General features: G+C 38.1%; 2 protein-coding genes across 2 annotated transcripts in view; both read right to left on the bottom strand.

Moving 5' to 3' along the window:
• Positions 1 to 7: 7 nt before the first annotated feature.
• ankfy1 (ankyrin repeat and FYVE domain containing 1) lies at positions 8 to 15,891 on the bottom strand. Its single transcript, XM_043238512.1, has 25 exons — positions 15,822 to 15,891; positions 13,736 to 13,940; positions 12,488 to 12,606; positions 12,197 to 12,332; positions 10,333 to 10,456; positions 9,689 to 9,838; positions 8,711 to 8,876; positions 8,335 to 8,539; positions 8,186 to 8,254; positions 7,609 to 7,808; positions 7,413 to 7,510; positions 5,787 to 5,997; positions 5,609 to 5,707; positions 5,374 to 5,527; positions 4,859 to 5,027; positions 4,575 to 4,693; positions 3,697 to 3,853; positions 3,384 to 3,584; positions 3,115 to 3,291; positions 2,869 to 3,016; positions 2,407 to 2,497; positions 2,186 to 2,310; positions 1,935 to 2,081; positions 1,759 to 1,849; positions 8 to 1,611 (listed from the first exon to the last, which is right to left on the bottom strand). Exons 1-25 carry the CDS (start codon positions 15,829 to 15,831, stop codon positions 1,479 to 1,481), a joined length of 3,504 nt encoding a protein of 1,167 aa, XP_043094447.1. The 5' UTR covers positions 15,832 to 15,891; the 3' UTR covers positions 8 to 1,478.
• Positions 15,892 to 16,658: 767 nt separating this feature from the next.
• Positions 16,659 to 23,158, bottom strand: part of ube2g1a (ubiquitin-conjugating enzyme E2G 1a (UBC7 homolog, yeast)) — a 6,697-nt gene continuing 197 nt past the window's right edge. Inside the window, exons 2-6 of the mRNA XM_043238516.1 lie at positions 20,851 to 20,953; positions 20,447 to 20,544; positions 19,902 to 20,080; positions 19,602 to 19,725; positions 16,659 to 18,189 (exon numbers count right to left, since the gene is read on the bottom strand). Of these exons, the coding sequence (XP_043094451.1) occupies positions 19,639 to 19,725; positions 19,902 to 20,080; positions 20,447 to 20,544; positions 20,851 to 20,953 (467 nt within the window). The 3' untranslated portion in view covers positions 16,659 to 18,189; positions 19,602 to 19,638. The remainder of the gene's footprint in view (positions 18,190 to 19,601; positions 19,726 to 19,901; positions 20,081 to 20,446; positions 20,545 to 20,850; positions 20,954 to 23,158) is intronic.

Raw genomic sequence — 23,158 nt, forward strand, 5'->3', positions numbered from 1 at the left:
TTAACAGTTTTTTTTTTTTTTTTTTTTTTAATCGTCCTTTATGTAAAGTTGTCCTCCCTTTCTTGAAAAGGATACTAGAGGCGGCGACAGGCTAAATATCTGAGCATACAGATACCATACAATGTGCAGAAAGATTAAACAGAGGCCAAATTGTAGGTTTGTCACATAGACAAAAAAGCACAACCTGCATTAAGTACAAAACAGTTGTAGTGGTCAAAAATATTATACATTTATCTGTACAATTTAACAATACCAATAACAGATGGTGGACTTGGCCCCCCCACAAACAAACCAAAAACTCAATCACCTTTGAAATATGATCAGAAATGTAAAAAAACAAAAGAACTTTGATAAAGTGCACCTGTTAAGCATGGACATGAAAAAGCATTTAAAATATGATAGGTCAATGTAATGTGACGTGTTACGCCTCCGAGGAGACTCTGAAAACAACGACCAAGCGAGCAGCTCCCCCAGCGCTAGCTTGCAGGGCAAACGTTAACTGGAATGTATCCTTTGGTGATCAGAAATGAATAAAGTGTGATTGTGATGCAGCGATGGCTACCAACAGGCTACAAATGACGTCATGCATGTGCATAGTAAGCATGTCGCTAACAAAAAATTATTTGAAACATCTGAAGCGTTTCTCAAATTTTAGTACGATGTAAACGAATGGATTGGTTAAAACAAAGCCCACTGAATATGCAGATTCGTGAATGATTAAGTGACCATGTTACTAATAACATAACATTAACCTAGCAAGAAATATTTCTGTTTCTCTTTTAGTGTTTTGATTTGAACTCCAGAGAAAGAGAAATGTCCCTCCAGAATGTGTTCATAACCTCAGTACAACAACTGAAAGACCCTGCACAGTATGATTAAGGCTTCACACTACTTAAAACATGGCTACCTTTCACAGATCTCTTCGTATCCAGCAGCACTGAACACTAAGCACACTTCCTTGAAATGTTCACAAGACGCTGTATCTACTTCAAACTGGGATTAATAGATCTGTAAAAAAAAGTCACTTGGAGTACGGCATGATTGCACGTGGGAATCATGTACTAGCCTCGTCCTTCTGATGGAAAATTAAGTACTAATAATAATCATATTGTGTCCATATAGCACATTAGCCCTGTATAAAACCCCTATGGTTCTTTTTTTATAGTAGTTGCCCTTCTCCTATCACACTTGGTTTTTGCCAAAAGCTGAACTCGGAACTACAATTTTCATCTGCATCAGCATTCCACTAGTTTTAATCTGGATCCTCGACATACAATAGTTTGGTTCTAAAAAGTACTGCTAGATCAAACACAGATTGTTATGGTTGTATTTTTTTCCTTTGACAAAAATGGAATGGTTTTGTTCAGCGGCTCTTCCTGTCTTTGTGTCTTACTCCACGTCTTCATCCTCCGAGGCCCAGCCCATGGGTTCATGCTCAGCTCGGCTGGTGCCCATCCATTCAACATTGCTCTTGTGTGTTAAGAAACGCCGCCCAATGTCAGCACATCAAAGCAGATGTCGCATACACGCACAGGTTTGTTCAGGTCAAATTTGATAATGGGGATCTCTTTTATAGAGCACTTATGGCAGAGCAGGCGCCCACAATGGCGGCTAAGAGAGAAAGAAAAAGACGGATGAGCGTTATTAGGTGGCAGGACAAAGGAAGATCCTCGTAAATGGAGTTATCATTTGAAACGAAAGAAGGGCGTGTTCTTTTGTAGAAATAAAAAGACTGAACGGAGCATGTTGTCTACATACCAGTGATGTTTCCTGGTGGTGACTCCAAATTTGGTCATACATTCATAGCAGTTTGAACCATCACACCATGGGGGCTCTTTGGATAGCATATCTGAAGCGTTCAAAATGACAATAGTTAGACTTAACTACTTCCAGAACTGTGATTGTCTTAGAAACGCTAAACCTGTATCTCTTACCTAGAAGACGGAACAGAAGCTGCTTAGTGGCAACCTGATAGTTGAAGATGTTGGTGCCCTGGTTGTTATTAACGCCGAGCCGGGCTCCAGCCCTCACAATGGCACGGCACAGGTTAGCATTTCCTTTCATATAGGCCAACAGAAGCACTGGAAGGAGAAAAGCATCAACTGTCACTGATCCAACCAAAATGGCATGATTGCTATTATTGTGGTAATAATCTGTATAATCAAAGTGGTTGTACTTAACCGACCTGTGTTGCCCTCATTGTCAGGTTTATCCAGGGGATACTCGGGCATGCACTCCAAAAACAGCTCAAAGATGGCTGCCGCATTCTCTTTCCCGTACTGACCAAGAACATGCATGGGAGATTGACCTCTAGGGAGAAGAAAAGAGAGCAAAACTAAGTTTTATTGACAGGTTTTTTTATTTTTATATTTATATGTTTGTAGAGTGAGACGATCCGAATCAAACCTGAGATTATAGGCCTCTGCATCTATGTTGGACTCGGTGAGCAGAGCACGCACATTATTCAGACGCCCCTGCATCACGGCCAGATGAAGTGCTATTAGAAAGAAATACAAGGAAATGATACAAAGGATTTCACAGATATAGGAATAATGGGTAACTTTACAACAAGGTTCATTAGTTAACATTAATTAAAAATTAACAATACTTCTACAGCATTTATTAATCTTAGTTAATGCTAATAACATAAAAGTTAAAAGTTGTTTGTTAACTATTTAATGCACTATAAGCTAACATAAACTAACAATGAAGGGAGGTTTTTTTGAACTAACGTTAACGAAGATGAATAAATACTGTAATGTATTGTTCACTGTTTGCTTATGTTAGTTAAGACATCAGGTAAATGCTAACAAATGACACCTTATTGTAAAGTTTTACCCAAACTTGCCTATTACTGCAATAGTTTACCATTGTTTCCATTCTCATCTACTGCGGCGAAATCAACACCATTCTCGATCAGGACAGAGCAGATTGTGGAAAGATCCTGTTGTGCAGCGAGATGCAACGCTGTCTGACGATGCTTGGTCAACTCGTTTACTTTAGCACCAGCTAAGAGCTGCAATCCACATACATCAGAGAACAAATATATGTTGTTGTTGTTGTATTTATATAGGGGGAGTAAATAAAATCAAATAAAAATAATCTTTGCTTTACCAGATTTCTGACAATGATCTCTGATCCCGCCTGTACGGCCAGGTGTAGAGGAGAGAGTTTGGCACTGTCCTGCACTCTGGAGTTCACGTTGGCCTGTACGCTTATGAGGAAGAGCACACTCTCTATGTCTGAGTTCTGCACGGCGACATGCAGGAAGTTCCGACCTTTGTTGTCCACCTAAACAAAGCAAAACAGAACTTTGATCAAGTGGCTTGGGACATCACACATATATTTCGTCCTTTTATGTGGGTATAATCAGGCCTGCACACCTGTTCAGCAGCGCCAGGCTCTCTCTTGAGGATGGCTTCGGCGGCCTTGTTGTTCTTATGAGTCATGGCACAGGCAAACGGCGTCATGCCTTGTCTGTCTCGAATATTCAAGCGGATTTCAGGGTGGGAGATGAGCAGCTGGATGATGACGCTTTGCTGGTTGCTGATGGAGACATGGATGGGAGCACGACCTTCTGAATCCTGCATACAGAGAAATGGATACTGCATCCTCCAAGGCATTTAAGCTGTGTGTGTGCATGGAACGCATCTGCATAAAGCACAGTTCTAAAGAAAGAGAGAAGAACTAGTGAACCTGTGCGTTCACATTGGCTCCAAACTCCAAAAGGCACTGCGCCACTTCCTCCAGACCCCAGGACGCAGCCAGATGGAGTGGGCTCTGTCCATCCCTCGCCTCCTCATCTCCCTCACCGTTAGGACCAGGCCTCCTCGAGCTGTTCACATCACAGCCACTGAAAACACGTTGAAATCAATGACATGGACAGAAAAGCCACATTTAGTATTCAGTTACATTCAGATAAGTGATTATTCTGAATTAATCATTAATTTAAGCAGCATAACATACATATATACATATACATATACATATATATATATATATATATATATATATATATATATATATATATATATATAAAATAAACACACAGATGTTAAAATCAGAAACCCAATAGGAATAGGACCAGCAGGTCTAAATACAATCATCTGAAATATAAAGTTAAATCTAGGCTATAAGCAAACTACACAACAATCACATGACTTCAACGATTACTAAGCTTCCAACTCTTTTGGTCTTTATTAAAAAGAAATTGGCTGGAAGTTTGAGCTAGAATAGTTAGCTTTTTTCTGTATGGTGTGATTATGTTTAAGCTAAGCAACAACCAATGTTTTCCCATTTAGCCATTTTTTAACCTTTAGTCCAAGCAAATACACACACATACAAAATATTACAAGGTATTATGTTGTCAAATAAAAACTGAAAATATCTTGAGCATGTGTTCATTACAGTAAGGGCGATGGAATCCAGGACTATGGAACAGTAAATGCTAAAATGATTACTAATCAAAAGTCATCAGCACTCAACTCTATTGAAAATGTCAATTTGATGATCTGTCGTGCTCATCTTCTGCAAATTCTGCTCTGAAGCAAGATACAATTAGAGGTTTTGCGGACCTGCGTATAAGGAAGCAGGCAGTGATCTCGTTGTTCTCGTCGATGGCTCTGTGGAGAAGAGTCTGCTGGCATCCTCCAGGACCTGAACTCCAACAGGTTGCATCACACCCATGCCTGACCTAATCCAAAAAAATTAAATAAAAGTAAATCAACGAGCCAAATACACTGCATGACAATTAACAAAAATATGAAGAACTAAATGTTTCAAGATCCACAGGATATTAAACGAGGTTACAAATATTGCATTTTAAAAATCCTAACTGGTAAATGGAAAAAGGTCTTACCAATGTAGAAGCGATATCCTCCAAACCATTTTCTAGAGCTAGCCATAGTGGAGGATCACCCTTCTCATCCACCACCGACATGTCTGCTCCTCTGGTGCAGATGGCGTCCACTACTAAAGGAAGCTGGTTACTGATGGCCAACTGTAAAGCGGTCTGGCCCTCCTGGGTCCTGAAACAGGGCATAAAGTTTATCAGCATAAATTATCAGGGTAACACTTTAGAATACGTAACAACTGTTAACTATAAACTCTGACTTTTACCTCAATAATTTGCTGCTTAATAATAGTAAGGTAGTTGTTAAGTTTAGGTATTGGATACGATTAGTGATGTAGAATAAGGTCATGTATAATAAGGAATTAATATGTCCTTAATTAGCTAAATGACTAATATTCTAGTTATATACATGCTAATAAGCAACTAATAGATTAACTGTAAAATAAAGCGTTACCACTTTAACACCATAGATCAACATGTCTGGGAGATGTATGCTAACCAACTTTTTATAGGTGTATTACCTGACGTTGATATCGGCCTGGTGCTCCAGCAGGAAGAGGGCGCTCTTGCTGTCCTGTCTCTTTATGGCCATGTGCAATAGTGTTTGTCCATCGGACATGGTGTCATTAATAGCTGCTCCAGAACCCAGCAGCTGTGCGGCAATAGTGTGCATACCTAGTGATGTAAATAAAAAGATACATGAAAAACTGAAAGATGCGCAGTGAACTCTCAGGAGGAGATTTTAACAGAACTCACCGGTCCAGAGTGCGAGACCCAGAACGGTCTGATCCATAGAGTCTTTCAGACTGAAGTCAGGGATGATCTGCAGGTTATTGGTGGCATGTAGTGCATTGGCTATGAAAAAATACAGTTATGAGATCAACACAGCTGCATTGATCAACGATGAAATCAAACATCATTTCTCGTCCCTCACCTTTCTGCTCCAGTATGACAGACACCACATCTGGGTGGTTGTGAATGATGGCCAGGTGGAGCGGACTCTGCAGGGAGATTCCTTGGCTTTTCTCAACTCCGTCAGGCAGGGCGCTCTCAGTCTGCAGGTTAGGATTCGCCCCCTGCTGGAGCAACTCGGCTGTCAGTCCTGCCAAGCCACAGCGGCAAGCCGTGTGGAGGGGGGTTTCACCCTACAAAAAAGAAATTTTATCATAAAATATCAGTAGGGAAAAAAATATTTTAGAACAATCCACCTCTTTACTGCTCATTTATTTTTACATGTAATTCCTAGATTTCAGGTGTATATATACACACAATACCAGTCCACTGTTTTTAAAATAAGACTCATTTTTTTTTATCAAAATATATGCAATAATAATAAAAAAATATTACATCATTATTATTATTATTATTATTATTATTTTTTTATTTTCATTCTAATTATAATGTGTAATTTATTCCTACAATGGTAAAGCTGATATTTCAGCATCATCACTCCAGTCTTCAGTGTTGCAAAATCTTTCAGAAATCATTCTAATATGCTGATTTATTGCTCAAGAAACATTTCTGATTATCATCAATGCTGAAAACTGAAAAGAATCTGAAGCTCAAAATAAGGTCAAAGACAAAAAAGGGTTAACGTTTAAAAAGACAGACATCAAGGAACATGCATACAAACAGTGTGTCAAACCAAAACTATAATGCAAATGAATGTTTTATTTTGTGACTACAAAATAATGTAAAGGTTTCATATGGAAACAGAAGGGAAAAAATATGTACAGTATTTACAGAAACAACAAAGGGAATGGAAGAAGGGACGAGGGCGGTGCTAAATCAAAGAAAATAATCCTAATACAATCATAAGAAAATAGAATATATCAAAGGGTAATACAGCTTTAAAAAGGTTTCTGTTTAATTTAATTGCAATTATTGTTATACAATAATTTGTTTTTCCTGATATAAAAAAATAACAACAAATTTTTCCCTGGTTTACAGAAAACCACTAAACCCACTAAAATGGCACAGTATTTTGTCTGGCATATTTACAACAAAAATCTATTTCTGACATATTAAAAGACTAAAAATACTACCTAAACCTAAAACACTAATTAGTTTTTTGTTTATTTTTGCAATTTTTTCCACGATTTTGCCCATGTCAGTAATTTTACCATTTTAAAACAATAAAATTAAATATGCTCCCTTTTACTTTTACATATTTTAAAATGTACAAGTCAGAATAAGCATGTTGTTTGAATTTTTCCAGAAATATTGTGTTACACTGAATGACAATGTAACATTATTTCAGCCAAATTTTATTTTCCAAAAACTGAAGCCTTAAAAGTAGACACTTTATAATGTATGTACTTTCTATGGACATAAAATCACTTTTGCACATTTTGCAGACCTTTAACGTTTTTTAATTAGAAATCTTTTATAACGTCACAAATGTCTTTACTGTGATTTTTGGATAAATTGAATGTGTCTTTGTTGAAAAATGACCTTACTGTTACAATGACAGCAAAATTATTCTAAATTCTGTTAATGAGTATGCAATGTTTAAGCATGTGACTGGCAGTTGATTTCTAATCAAAGCTGACAGACTCACCCATTTGTTGGTGTGATTGACTTTAGCTCCATGTGTGGCCAGGAAGATAGTGGCTGCTTCACTTCCTGCGATAGCTGCTCTCTGCATGAGGCAGTTCCCTGAGGAAAAGATGTTGTGATTGACAGTCATGTAAGGGGTAATGACTAAAAGGACACGGGTAGACATTTTATAAAATAAATAAATCGAGATGCGGTACCGTTGGAGTCTGGTGCATCAGGATTGCTTCCTCTCTGTATGAGCTGCGCCGCCAAACTGTTCTCGTCAAATGAGGTTCCATTGAGAACAGGCGCTTCATCCTCAAAAGGGTTGACGGAGGGGTCAGAGGCCACAGTGATATACTGCAGAGCCAGCCACAGTGCAGTGCTGCCTTCATGGTCTTTCAGCTCAAGGTCCAATCTAGGCATGAAGAAGATTACGGTGTTACTCCAAGGACAGAGGACCATGTTCAGAACGCTAGCACACTAAACAGCTTACACTTGCTTTTATACCTTTTTTTTTTTTTTAACAAACTACATAAAAATAGCTAATGTTCTCGGTCGTCCAAGTCAAGATAAAGATTATAAATCATATTTTTATATTTCCATAAATACAACTTAAGGTTAAAGAACGCGGCATGGGATGCATCGTACTCTATCGCATTTGAACATTTTAAACAAGATTTAGATCATGTATTATATTTTATTTTTATTTTGCTGAAACTGTACAAATAGATTTATATTAACAATTATGTCAGATCATTCGTTTTGAAAAAGATAAAGCGTGTTGGAGCTTACTGTTTGCATTGCAGCAGCTGGTTAAAGACCGGCTCGTTTCCCGACACCACAGCCTCATGCAATGGCGTCCTAAGAACCAGAAAATGAAAATATTAAGTGGTGAATGCACTGAATAAGTTGTACTTATACCTAGGCTTAATGTTACGCACCGTCCTTTGCTGTTTTGCATGTTAGGGTTGGCACCAGCTTTGAGTAGAGCCTCAGCGATGTGGGCCATGCCAGCCATGACTTCACCGCTATGTTTCTTAGGGCTGAAAGAGCAGACGAGGTGCAGCGGCGTCTCCACTGCCCCCACCGTGGCAGCGTTCACCTGTGCGGAGTGACGGATCAGAAAAGTGGAGGCAAATTCATCTCCTAGAAAGGCAGGAAAAGAGAAACGCACAAGATAGGGAGAGTACTTAAGACCACTAAAATGAAAATAAAAAATCTTGATGGTTCTCAAAGTTTTCGCAGCAGTCTTTTCAACTTCAAATTTTGTGCCACATTCGATTATTCACCCTGGCCAAACAAACAAGCACTTATTACCTCTCTGGATGGCCTTGTGAAGGAGACTCCAGCCACTCTGGTCCACCATGTCAACATCTGCCTTATTGTTGACCAGTGTGGTGGCGATGCTCTCCAGCTTCTTGGACAGAGCCAGATCCAGTGCCAAGTCTCCGTTATTGTCCAGCTCATTCAGCTTTCCAGGTAACTTAGGAAATAAATAAAAGAAAATATGGGTCGACTATTACATTGGCTTTTCATTAACACTTAAAAAGCACATAATCCCCTGGTTACACAGACAAGGCTTAAGCCTAGTCCTAGACTAAAATGTAAACCTGAGCCATTCAACCGAAATGAAACATTCAGACTTATCTTAAAACATGTCAGTGGCTTTGTTTTGTCTTTTTTCTAAAGCATGTTTCTAAAAATGTCCTTAACATTTTCCTTAAACTTAAATGTCCTAATCAAACTATGGCTTAATCCTGGCTTAGACTAAGATCTGTCTATAAAACATTTTTCAAAGCCTTTAATCCTAGCACATACCTAATTTCACAACTACCTTACTAACTACTGAAAAACAGCAAATTAGGAGTTTGTTGAGCCAAAACTCACAGTTAATAGTCAAAGGTGTGATTGAACTAGATATTGCAGTCCAAATTCAAAATATTGGAGACTTTTTTTTTTTTTAACCCAGCTCCTCCTACTCAGACTTGACATACACGGAACGCACATTTTCAAAGGAGAATAAATTGATTGTAGCATTGTTTTTCAGATACTTAGCATGTTATTAAATATCTGCAAACATGTGTTTTTATGCTTTAGTAGAGTCAAAATCTTTTAATAGTGAGAATTGGACCATAAAATAAAGAGTGATCAGAAACATTTATCCTCATGCCATGCAATAAACAAGCTCGATAGTAGAGGATCATACATTTATTAGTGCAACTAAATCCAAGTATGCTGTTAAAATATAATAAACAGATACATGTTGCATAATAAAGTTCCGTGCTGGCTTTTTACCTGGGCATCCATCTCAATTAGATAAAGGAAGACCACATCTTCTCTTTCTACTTTAATTGCTTTGTGAAGGGGGTACTCAGTCTTGGATTTGATCATCTTATATAGCAGCTGAGCATCCATGGTGCTGAAGTCCTCTTTCCGAAGATCATCCTGTTTGAGAGGTAAAAAAAATACGGAAAAGGCACATTTGAAACATATTTAAGCATCTATCCATTTGGAAACTCTCACATTAACACACACTATGGTCTATATCGAGGTCTTGTTCGAGGTCTGCTAAGCCCATATCGATGTGTTTGGTTTCTCTCAGTCTGTGACTTCCCTTTACCGTCCTGGTCACAAACATACCCTTGAGAATCAATCATTATGCCTTGTGGGCCTTTTACGAGAAGTCATAAAAGAGACTCCTAACATCAAGGACAACAACAAAATCCTGCTGCTTTTAAAGCCAAGAAGGAAGGCTGTGTTTTTACAGTGCATCTGTCAGGTTATTAATCAATATTTATTATTAATGCTGATTAAATGATGCCTTCAGTGTATTTCTGGCGAGTGCAGCGAACATCAAAGTTATGTGCATCTGTAGAATGACTTCCACGTCTGATGGGTACTTCAAGGACAAGGATGACGACTCGATTCTTCTGACTTACCCAGTGACTGGCGATGATTTCTCCGCAGTAGTTCATCAACGTTGTGGCGTCCAGCTCTTCGGCTGTCTGGTAGAACCGGATACAGTTCCTCACGTTCACTGATGACATCACTCCTTTCTCACATCTGCGTTTGAAAAACAATGTATGCTTACATATATTCACAGACCTCGGTGCTTATTCTCCAACACAACTCATTGAAATTATTTAGGATGAAACATTTCTAGATGTAAAATTTTGAATTATTTTCTTTTTATTTATAAAAAAAAATAAAAATAAAAATAATAAAAAAATAACCCCCATTATCACATGACCTTTTATCATTTATATGGGTAATTATTCCTGTTCCCGTATTTAACCTTCTGATTTTTAAGAAATTAATACATATATTCAGCGAATATTCAGAATGATCAAAGGTGACAGTAAAAATGTATAAAGTTACTAAAATGCGTAAAAAAAAACGGTTGTTCTGCAGTCACAGTACTCAAGAATGAATGTTGCTTATTAGCATAAAAGCACAAAACACGTAGCCTGTCTGCTTGCCATTTAGCAAGTGCTTTTATCTAAAGTGACTTAAGCACACCTATTGATGGGAGAGGATTACGTACGCACTTGACTCAAGGGCACTTTGATGATGAGCCATCACTGTTCAACTATAAGCCTCTGTGAGGAAAATGCCAGGTAAAAGAGCACATGCTTTCAGAGAGATTTAATTTGGATGAATATGACTCAGTGAAGGACCAGAGTAACTAAAAATGATGGTGTGATGAATATTCAAATACTAATCAAGTGTAGGGTCCTATGAAATCTGTATAACCCCCCCCCCACCCCCCAAAATGTATTTTTCTGTTTTCTCGATTCCGTTTTTTTACATTGGTTTTAATGGTTAAATTTCATTCACCAAAAAGCATGTCTAAAATGGGATCAATTGGGAAACCTAGCATTTATACATGGTAAAAATATAAAATAAAATAAATAAAAATAAAATAAATTATATATATATATATATATATATATATATATATATATATATATATATATATATATATATATATATATATATATATATATATAAAATAAAAATACATATAAAAAAATTTATTTTTTTAACCAAATTCAGTTTTTAATTAATTGTAATGGTGTTATTAAATATTAATAAATCAAAAGATTGATTTTATAATTATTTATTTCTTTGTGCACTTGCATTTTTCTATTAAATTCTAGTAAACATTCCTTGAAATATAATGCTTTAATAATGATTTTATTAATAGAAGTAGAACTATCATTGCTTGAATTTTTCTATTTTTTCAAGTTAAACCAAACTTGAAAAAATTTGGGTTTGTTTATAAACTGATAGTTTTACTCAAAAGAAATGGTAACTCTGCAGTTCTAGAAATTGTGTGTTTAAAGTTAATAAATGAAACCAGGCCAGGCCATTCATTCTCAGAAATAAACAAGATTTATATTTAAATAGTATTTTTGTAATTTAATATTGACAGACATTCATATCATATTTTGGAGTGTTTTTAAGTGCACTGACCTGTCCATCCAAAAAAATTTTAAATTCCATTACATTCCAAGTAAGTTCAATTTTTCATGTCTGGATTCCGCAATTCTGTCTGTGTTTTCAGCATTGCGGAAATCATAAGAGTAAGATTCATCAACAAAAGCCTTTTTGTTTGCATCCATCCATAGGAGGTGCTTTATTTACTTGCCCTTGAATTTCTAATATGTTTAGCGATCGATAACAGCAGTTACACAGTAACATTTCTGCTGGTGAATCACAATGAGATGTAAAGAAAGGCGCAACATGAGTCATAAATCCATGCAGTCATTCGCATCTGCCGATCTAAAGACACATTCCCACCTTTCTCGCAGAAGATGGAGCTGGAAGCGGTTGGCGAGCTTCATCAGGTCGACGAGGAAGCCATCGTCTCCACTCAACTCCAGATCGTCCGTGTACGCCCAGCGCAGCATTGCCATGGCAACCTCTGGTTTGGCATCTAGGAAGTCACGTGGGAAATCACAGGAAAGAATCCAACAACAGGTTCAGTTTTGAAGGATTTGACACTGCTATACACTGAACAATAAGTTAAAAAAAATACAGGCATTCTACTTGTATAGTGCGTGTTGTAGAAAACGGAGTAGCCATTGTTACCTGAGAGGTCCAGTTCTGAGGTGGAGGCCATGTTGGCTAAGCTCCAGATTTCACTCCGAGCAGCAAGCACGAATTTATGAGCACTGAACCTCTGCTGTCCAATCTTCACCTTCAGATCACTAGGAGGAAAAAAAACTTTATATTGTTATACTGACTCATGCAGGTGAAAAAATGCAGTCATCAGCTACCATATCGTTTGATGCATTACAGCTCATGTATTATGCAATGGTCTCGGCGAGGTCAGATCTGAGACTACAGTCTGGGCTCAAATCTCAGACGGATCCTTCTGTAACTTTATAAGAACATGGTGCAATATAAAGAAATACAACTGCAATACAGTTGCCCTAACTTTACAGACCCAGCAGACATATTAAAACCCTTCCAGCTAGCTTTAATGCACTTAGAAGCTAAATGAAACGGCAAATCAAAAACTTTAATACACTAGCGGTAGCAACAATTCAAAGGCATAGACAAACTTGCATGAAGACTGTCAAAGGCTGAACAAAGAAATATCCAGGTCATGTTTCATCATGAAAACCAAAGAAAAGATATGCACATATCAAGCATACGCCATTTAGCATTTAGAATGCAAATTGAAGAAAACACTACTATTTTATAGCATTTAAGTGGAAAAGTAGGTTTCATTAGCATGAAAAACACTCAATGTTTTATTTCTAAAATATTTAATGTTGTGCATCTTTTTTTTTTATTTGCCTTTGACGTTAAATACAACCTCATCTAACAGTTCGTGTCCAGTGCTCACTATTATTTATTCATTTTAGATTAATAAATAATAGCCAGATACTGGTCCTGTTGGATTGGCAGTAGTTGCTTGCTTATTTTCTTTATTCACTTCATACATATTTTTTGTTCGGTTTGCGTTTTTAAGTTATTTGTAAAAAGTCAACATAAGTTTATGGTTTAGTGCACATTACGAATAATAAAGTTTTTTGTTAAACTGTTATATACCCTGCCTCCAATACATACGTTTGTCACATCATCATAAATGATTGATTACCACATTTGAGTTGTCACTCAAAACGCACAAAAATGCGTTTATGTATATACTGTATTCCATATACAGTACCAGTCAAAAGTTTGGACACACCAATTAAAATGCCATTGCCTGTGTAAGCGGTACTGTACTATAATACACACATAAATAATACCAGCCGATTTAATGATATCCATTTTTTAAATTTCGTAATATCGGCCTCAAAAAACCCATACGGGTCGGGCTCTACTCACCTGTACTGCTCTTGCTGATAAAGGTCAGACACGATGGCCAGCAGGCGGCTGATGAAGGAGTCACTGGCCTGGGAGGTGGAGCCGGGGAGAGAGGCCTGGGCGGCCAACATGGAGCACCGCCGCTCCGTCTCCACCAGCTTCTGCTGCATCTTCACATACTCCTGCCTCAGCAGAGCAAGGTGCTTCTGCAATTTCTGCACCTCCTCTGCAGGTAGGATGAAGACGACAGAGAGATGAGGGACGAGAAGGGGAGCGTAGTGGAACGCAAGGAATAAACACATACGGTAAATGGATGATAAAAAAAAAAAACGTGATGGGTGATGCAAAAGGGAAGTGGAAGAGAAAGAGAGGGACAAAACTGCTGACACAGACAGACTTCCCAAGAACGCTCGAGGGAGGCGAAGCGGACCAACGTTACGCGAGGAAAACTGTCTTTCTGCTCTTTGAAAAGTAAAAACACTTTCAGCGTGGTCTAATTCACGAACAACAAACACAACCGGTCACATACACCCTAAGGATGCATAGCCATTCCACGTAAAACCACAAAATAACAGCTTCAAACTCGCCATTCTCCGAGTGCCTTGGATCTGTAACTAGAGGATTTCACAGCTTAACCTACATTCCAACGCGGGCCGCTTCCTTCCTCTTTCCTTGAATTTATTTCGGTGCGTCTCTCTAGAATGCTGAGGTTACACTTTGCACAACACGAGATTAGGTGCCGAGAAAGCCGAACTAACAAAGTGTTAGCGTTTGACATTTAAGAAAATCTTGGAATGCCGCTAAAAGTGGCAAGCGATACCTGGTATAAACGCACTATTTCAAAGCTGTATTTTTTGCGAAAGGAATAGTTCACAGTAGCCACTGCAACCAATTAAGCCTGTGCGCCTGTAAGCAAAGAATCAGCCTGTTCTCAGTTTAATATGTGAGCCATTTGACTTTAGCCTAGATTCAAGAATCCAGTGTCTCAAGCAATCAACAACTCAGAACCGTCCAAACAGGTCCCATAAAGTATTTAAAAAGCTCATCGGTCAATCAGATGACAAGGAAACCTCATGAAGCAATAACCTGCATGCAATTCAGACAAGTAATAACATGAATCACACAATCGATTCAAAAGAAGAATAAATCATTCTCAATGATCTGGAAATAGTGTAATTAGGATACAAAAAAATGTGCTCTATTTATCTTTATTTAGCCTTTAAAAAAATGACCAACTATGGCTTCAACCAATATGCTCTTCACTAACGTTACATGGTTGCATTACTATAATACAACGTTGTACTGTTTTTATTAGCCACGGCGATTCTTTTTAAAAAAGAAGCTAACATGACAGAAAGTGCTAAAGTGTTTTTACGTTATTTGGAGACGACATTTAAATGTATTATTTTACAGCATGTTGTGAAAAGATAAAGAAGGGAGATGTCACATGAGCTGATAAAAGTAACGGTTGCAACCGTCAGCTGTGACTTCTCGATTTGAAATAAAGATGTTTAATTATCCGTACATAACAACAACACTGAAGAGCAATACATTTATTTTCTACTTTTACTGTGTGGTTTTATATACCGAAATATCTCAAATACACCGCGCAAAGCATCGTCAGATTCAAAAACCAGCTTATACGGGTGAATTTATCATTTAGGACTAATAATAAAAGGGGAAATTCTAATGAAAAAACACGACTAGCAGGCAAGCGCAAAATAGGTAACGTTATATACGACGACAATGTTTCCAAAAACAACAATTTTCACTTTAGATTTATAACGTTGCACGTTCTGCGACAAATACAACTGATGGCATCTTATAAAAAGCGTTTATCTTATATTTCTTTACACGACAGCTCAAATCACCCGGCAAATTATTATTACCACCGCCCAGCCCACCACCTGACTTGCAACCAGCTAGCTGGAAAAAACAATCTAAGCAATAATGTGGCTCATTTAAGAGGCACGCGGTATTTGTCGCCGACTGGCTGTGGTGACATCGGTTAAGTGCATTATTAGGTCTGTTCGTCGTGTAAAGGTGCAATCGCTGCGTGCGTTAAATAGAAAGGGCGTGAAAAATAAGAAAGAAACCGTTCTCATACCTTCCGCCATGTTGGATCCGTGGCTGGTCGCCTAATACCGCGAGAGACCGCGGGAGGAAGGTTTTGATTTGGGAGGAGCGTGCGTGCGCGAGCGCGCGAGCGTGTGTGTGTGTAAGCACCGAGCCAAAGATACGTTGTTTGAAAGCGTGTTATCAACTAGTTTAAATAATATGCGAGTCTGATTGCCAAATAAACCAACCGTACGTAGGGTCTTTAAAATGCACTCTTATCGGAGTTTTATTTTGACCGAAAGCGTGCTTCTCATGATTGTTCCAGAGACATAGGGATAAAGGTATTACATTTAGATAAATGCCCTCTTTGGCTCACATCTCTAAAACGCTTTCTAAAAATAGGGCCTAATCGGTTGTATAAAAGTCTCAGTACATGGCACTTGCACCACTCAGTGGCATCTGTTGCAAATTATAAATACAAATTTTCCTAATTTCAGTTATCTTGATGACAGCCAAGCAATGCTAGCCAGTATTGTATTCTAAAACTATTGAAAACCTTTTTTGTGAAACTAGCTGAAATAGCGTTTGTAATTTGTATTAGGCATTTAATTTGTTTTAGCATCCAACACATCTAACTTGCAGTACTAAAACGGCTGTAACTAACTAAAATAAAGCTATACAAAACAAAATAAGTTTTAAAAACTACAGAACAGTAGATACACTTTTCAGCCAATGGTTTATGTAAAATTGTCATGTTTTAAAAAGAATAATCTTAATAAAAAGCACATACATTTGTAGTTACGCTGGTAATCGATGAATGGATGGATTTCATAATACTTTAAAGTTTGTGACAACACTTTAAACACAGACGGCACACTCAAACAAGTATTGGAAAAAAATTATATTTTAGAAGAACTCACTAGAGGTGACAATTTCCATAACATGAAAAATATACATCGGTATTTTGTCTTTGTACATTAGGCAAAAGAACTGCAGTAGTCTGTCAGAGCCAGAATAAAATTAACCAGAGAATTAAAGATTGTGGGAGGAGAGAGTGGGATACAGGCATGCACACACACACACCTCTGCTCAATCACCCTTAATCTCACACACACACACACACACACCTCATCTGAAATCCCAGTAACTGTTTGCAAGAAATCTACATTTAAAGCATGGCTAAGAAACCTATCAAAGAAACCACACAAAAGAGGTGTCAAGCCCACAAAAAAAAAATCTGCTCTGATACAAGGGAGAATCTTTACTAGAAATCGCACACCAATATCCAATTTGAATACGTCCACACATTATGTGGGCAAAGCAGAGTTATTGCTACACCAAAATAATGCTGGTACAAGGGTTATGAAAAAAAAAATAAAAATAAACCTCACATTCACACAAGCTCGAGAGGATGTTGAGCAGTTCTTAAACGCGTTCCTCCCTTTAGCTCCTGTTTGATGCAGGGCACGTAAGCCAAGCGGTTTAAACTGGAGGCACTTTTGAAAACAAAAGAGAACTTAAAACATGCAGAAAAAAAAGAAGAATCACATCTGATGGGTTTCCTTGCCATTGCCTCCCTGCCTCAAATGGACGACAAAAGAGAAGAGATGAGAACCTGACACTCAGAATGCAGTCATCCTTTCAAGCCAAAATAAGAGCACTCCCCTTCCCCCCGCCCACCCCATTTAAAACCAAATCAGAGAAATACCTTCATGACCCCTAATTAATAAGAAAATGACCGTGCTTTACAGCTATTTTACCTGAAGTGTCCCGATTGAGAAAGCCTTCCATCATGACGAGCATGCTTTGAATCCTATCGATAGCTTACCCCTGCCTTCCCCACCCTAAAACTGGATCGAGTTCGAGTGAGAAATGCCAAAGCAGACTTTTGTTCACACTGACAAGTGGGTACGTGAGGCCACTTGCACCTGTAACGGATCTGATGCACACTAGATGCGAGGCAGCCAGAGCGGGAGGGTGGGAGATGAACTATAGTCTTCAAGAACTTTACATGATGTCACACTCTAACTACAGAACTGCTATTTTATTTGGTACTAAGTCTTGCTGGATGGACAGGAACAAGTTATTATATATTATCCGGTTTTTATGTCTGTGCTATGTACACATCTTTACAATCTCTTCCTGAAAATTTGAATCAGTTCGTAGACTTGGAAAAAAAAAAGAAGAAAAAAAAAAAAAAAAAAAAAAAAAAAAAAAAAAAGAGCATAATTGTTTAGGTTTTTTCTTCTTTTTGTTGGCACTTGCTTGGCGTGTTCTGTCAGCATCTGTGATGGCCTTATGTTCTATTGCAGCCTATTAATGCCAGTCTGTTACTGCCAACATTCAATGAAAACCAGTCCAGCAATAGGGTGGTAGAGTGCAAGAAAACAGTGCCATGTTGTTTCTCAACTGGAGACCTGTGAAAGACACAGACAGAGGTATTAGACTTATTTCAACAAATGTCAGAACAATAAACCACAAGTCAGATGACCTAGACCTTTAGATATGTAAAGACTTTAAAACCTAAAGACTGGGGAAGAAAAAAAAAAAAAAAAAAAAGACAGATCAGCATGTTTTTCTTTTTATTTCAAATTAAATGTTAAAGTTTGAGGCCAGATCAATTTCTTTTTTAAAGAAATTCTCTTACTTAGCCCTATATAGATCAAAAGTGAAAAATGTATAACTTTCTATATAATAAAAAAAAAAAAAGAAAAAAAGAAGCTATAATAAGAAATGTTTAGAAATAGCAGATCAGCATTTTAGAATGACAATGATGTCTGAAGGACATGGGACGCTTAAGACTGCAATAATGGCTGATGAATATTCAGCTTTACTATAAATGACAAAAATATAATAAAAAAATAACTAAATGCATATAGAAAGCAATCAGTGTTTGCTTGAGGTTGGTGTTTTTACGGTAACACTTTACACTAAGGTGTCATCTGTTAATGTATGAATTAACGAACAATGAACACTACATTTATTAGTCTGTATTAATCTTTGTTAAAGCAAACACAGTTATTCATAGTTCATGTTACTTCCCAGTACATTAATGTTAAACTAAACTTGTGCCGTAGTATATGCAGAAATGAACTTATGAACCATACTGTAAAGCGTTACTGTTTTTACTGTACTTTCAATTAAATAAATGTAATCTTGTTCAGAAAGTCATCTTTTCCTAGCAAACCAAAACTAAATGTATACTATTTTAAAGGAAACTGTCACTGTGTAAATAAGAGAGAAACCGTGCAAACATTTCATAAGTCCTGAGAGGTCTATAGGGTGTATAGTTTACCCAAGACAGTCTAAGCAGACAACAGAGACACTAACGTGAGCTAACATCTTACCACTGAACCTACTTTTTGAACAAGCGGGGAACTTGTTATAACAGGTTAGCTCACATGATTACTATGACAGAACTCTGCTCAGGCTGACAAAAGCTCTATTCTGAGGGGATTAGCCCTATAAGGTGAAACAATTTAAACATTGTGTTATTTTAATCCTGTAGGATGTCAGTAATATTTTTCTGACTTTCTATAACGTCCACATGCAGAAATTTTTAATGCATCAATTACAATTTATTGAAAGAAAAGCCTGTAGATCTACTCTGATCACATCCAGTCTAAAGGTAGAAAATGCCACCATTTGTCAAGGATAAAACCCCCATTCAGGTAAGGGGTGGTCTTACAACCTATAATAATGGTTCTTTGCCTTTTCTGGCTCTGCTTTTAGATGTCTGTCTGTCAGTCAGTCAAGTTGGTGGAGGGAGAAAAAAAAAAAGTCATAAGACTTCACAGTAAAATGAAATGGCAAAAGTTCACTTGCTTACCCTGAAAATAGTGAAGCTACAAGCTGCTAGATGAATATCACTCGAAGGCAGTCTCTTGGCTCTTTCTTACACAGCGGGCAACTTTTCTTTTGAATTCACCATGTCTGTCTTCCCGCCACTCTTTCTGAAATACATATTTTTAAAAATTAATAGACGTAAAAAATAAAACATTCCTTTTTAAGGCGAAAAAGTACAGCAACACATTCAGTTAAAATGCACCTGATGGAACATGAAGCAAATTATTTATTAAATATTTACAGATAAACATCTATAGTCAGTCAGGTTCAGTATCAGACTTACTGCTGCATCAACATTGGCAGGGGAATCTCCATTGGGGTCAGCTAGCATTGAGATGACGCTAATCATGATGGTCTCTACGGTGTGAATGGGGAGCCAGCGCTCTTCTGGTTTCTCATAACCATATTTATCCTCCCCCGGCTCGTGTAATATCGAAATACATACATCACCATTTTTGTCAACTGCAAACAATGCAAAGAAGACATGAGATTTGATGTCAGTTATTACAGCCTTACAGTTAACCTTTTAGTTAACACTTTTACTGTTGCGTTTAATTTAATCATAAATAAGGTGGCTGATAGCATTACTTAATTAACACCAAGAAATAACACACAGGTTGCAGGGAATGTGCATAATTTTAAAAAGTTATGCCATAAATTTTATGAGGCTAAATTCACAGTGCTAGGTGATGGTGTTTTTTTGGTTGGTGTTTTTGTTTTGTTTTTTTTTTTTTACAAAAATGTGGTTGAAGAGTACTGATCTGAAAAAAAAACAGAAAAACAAAAATAAAAAGTAAAGGAGCCAAATGTGACCAAACCCATACTTACCATTTGGATGCCATATTTCTGTTATGAACTTCATTTTAGGAGGCCTGAGAGGATAGTCTTTGGGAAACGTAAGATGGGCTTTAAAAACACCACCCTCACTATAAACAAAACCAAAAAAAAAAACAGCAGGCTTAAGGTGTTATTCAGAGGTAATATTGTAATAGCACATTCATTTAATGCAATGTATTCAACTATTTTGCATATAACTAAACAAATTGATTCCACAATTTTAAAGCAAAATTCTGCCATTTACTCACGTCTTTGCAAACCTGAGTTACTTTCGAAGTGTAACAAATTTTTTATTTTAAACCTGCTGCACTCATCCTTTAACTCGGAGCTCATAACAGCTTGACTTTTAATAAGAAATTGTGCGACATGGCATGTAACAAAACAAAAAGACTTACTAAAGTGTATCTGGAGGGCCGATTATTAGTACTTCCCATCTGTAGAGGTCGTTATCATCTATTAAACCAGCTGAAAAACCTTCCACAGGATTTTTATTCAGTTCTGTCAGGAAAATAGGACAAAAAGATACGGATTAGCCATTTTATATGACAGAGGGAAAAACAAATGTGACATTTTAGGTCAAAAGAGGCATTTGTGGTTTCACACGGGTGTTGACAATACGCCCTACAACCGCAGTTGCAAAATCAAAACCGTTTTTACATCTGTGCAGCATTTCAGACAAGGAATAACCAATTTGCCTTTTTGTTATCAGATCATCTGAAGCCAGAGAACACTGGGCTATCGGTGCCTGTAGTCTCAGACGCTGTCTGAACTCCTGTGTTCTAACAAAAGAGAGCAAAACAAAAATCACTGGACCACCTTGTTGACAAAAACAAACTGACAGCTGGTTAATCCAGTCATATAGATGTGTCACTTTTATGAGCACATGAATCATTAAGGCAGTCTGTTATTCTTACTTAGTGCCTCTACACTGCAAAACAAGAGGACAAGACATACTTTTAATGCTGTTTGACACTTAATAAATGACTCATTTTAAACCACATTTGCAATAAACCTATTTTCTACGCTTAAGCATCGATTTGTGTTTTTATTGCCAAGCAATTCTGCACAATCACGCCAAGAAAAAGAACTGAAGAATTTTTGCAATCGTTGCAGTTCTATGAGAATAAATGTACACCAAAACCGCGATGATGCAGAGAAACAATCACACTGGAACAACACTAAAAACTTTTTTTTTCTAGCTGATGCATGACAAACACCGACAACTAATCAGAATCTACCCAAATATAAAGAGCTTGTGCATTTAAAGCAGCAGATGGCATAACTGCAGTGTGCGCTTGCGATTAAAAAACATTATCGTAGACAACTAGTTATTGTTACTGGTGTGAACTGGCCTTCGCTTTCGACTTACGGAGTTAAGAGCTCACAAATTTTGCCGGTGTCTTTACAATCCAGCATAAATGGATATTGTGAGGCTTTTGTTTCCTCGGAGGGTTCACTGAGTTTAGAAAAAGGCCAATGAGTTCACCATGCCGGTCCTGCTGAAAGGAGACAACCAAAACAGCCCTGAATCAGTCCATCGGCCACAAGGCCACCACAGAATCTGATGCCGCGACAGGCCTGAGGTGCCGCTCACTCTGTTGACCCTCGGAAAGAAATAGGCAAGTTGCCTCTATGCATGTGTAAGAGGAGTAATTTGGGGGGGTGGCTTGAGCTGTCCCTGCAGCAAAGAGACAGCTGTCATGAACCTGATCTAACATTTGTAAACATGGTCTGAGTCAAGTTTGAACCAATAAAACTCACGTAATCTGTTTAGTTTGACCCCTTTGCAACTAATTCACTGGCTGCACTGCGCAAATGGGGCCCAGTGGAGAAATCCTCCTCTGGCTTGAGCTGAGCAAAAGCTGACACTCGCGGATCATGTTGCTCAGCGTACACTGGACAAAGAACGGGAGAAACAAACTAACAACGACTCTAATAGCAGCCCGTTAAGTATATCACCATAAATAAAGAATGAGGTCGGTGTTGTACGCGTATGTGCATGTATTGCGACAGTATAGTTGGACTGGGGGTCTCTAGTTCTCGCTGCACCGGTGAGCTGGTGCTCAAACAGCAGCCATCAATTTGTTAGCCTAGCCTGTTAGCCAGCCTAGAAAAACAAAGGGATTTGATCACCCCGCTGCGGGGACATGGCACAAAACGTACGGCTTAGAAATCTCACCTTTACGCCACGTGATAACAATTTGGTTTTGACGGATCACGATAAGGCGGTGAACAGAAACGGGGCCAATGACAGAGTTTCTCTGCGTTAACGAGACGATATACCGACTGCTGGTGCGCCTGTGTAAACTGCGTCCGGACACAGATGTCAAAACACGGGCTAGCCGACTGCGAACGGCGCCGCCGGTGTGACAGACGAAAGTGCCTCACTTTTCTACATTCACATCACCAAACTCAATTAAATCAAAAGAACGCACGCGCATCGTCATTTTAACTGCATCTCCGAGGCTCACGGACTCGTGTCCAATCGTTAAACGTGCCAAAAAGGCATTTAAAAATAACAAAAGACGGCAGAGTTAGCCTTTAGCCGGGTATTTTAGCTGCTAACTTGCTAACGAACGTGTTAAGATAAACACGGCGATCGTTAGCAGCTAGAATAGCGGCTAAAGGCTAACACCTCCGTCTCGACTGCATTGGCAGGCTAAATGTTCACCGGCTCGTTAGCCTGGTTTTGCCAACAGCCTT

The sequence above is a fragment of the Puntigrus tetrazona genome, chromosome 5 (assembly GCF_018831695.1).
Source record: "Puntigrus tetrazona isolate hp1 chromosome 5, ASM1883169v1, whole genome shotgun sequence".
Taxonomy (NCBI): Eukaryota; Metazoa; Chordata; class Actinopteri; order Cypriniformes; family Cyprinidae; genus Puntigrus; species Puntigrus tetrazona.

Coding starts and splice junctions, on each gene's coding strand:
- ankfy1 (XM_043238512.1), bottom strand. Junction 5,708..5,786: donor TGTCATACTGGAGCAGAAAG/GTGAGGGACGAG, acceptor ATTTTTTCATAG/CCAATGCACTACATGCCACC. Junction 2,311..2,406: donor GCAGAGGCCTATAATCTCAG/GTTTGATTCGGA, acceptor TCTTCTCCCTAG/AGGTCAATCTCCCATGCATG.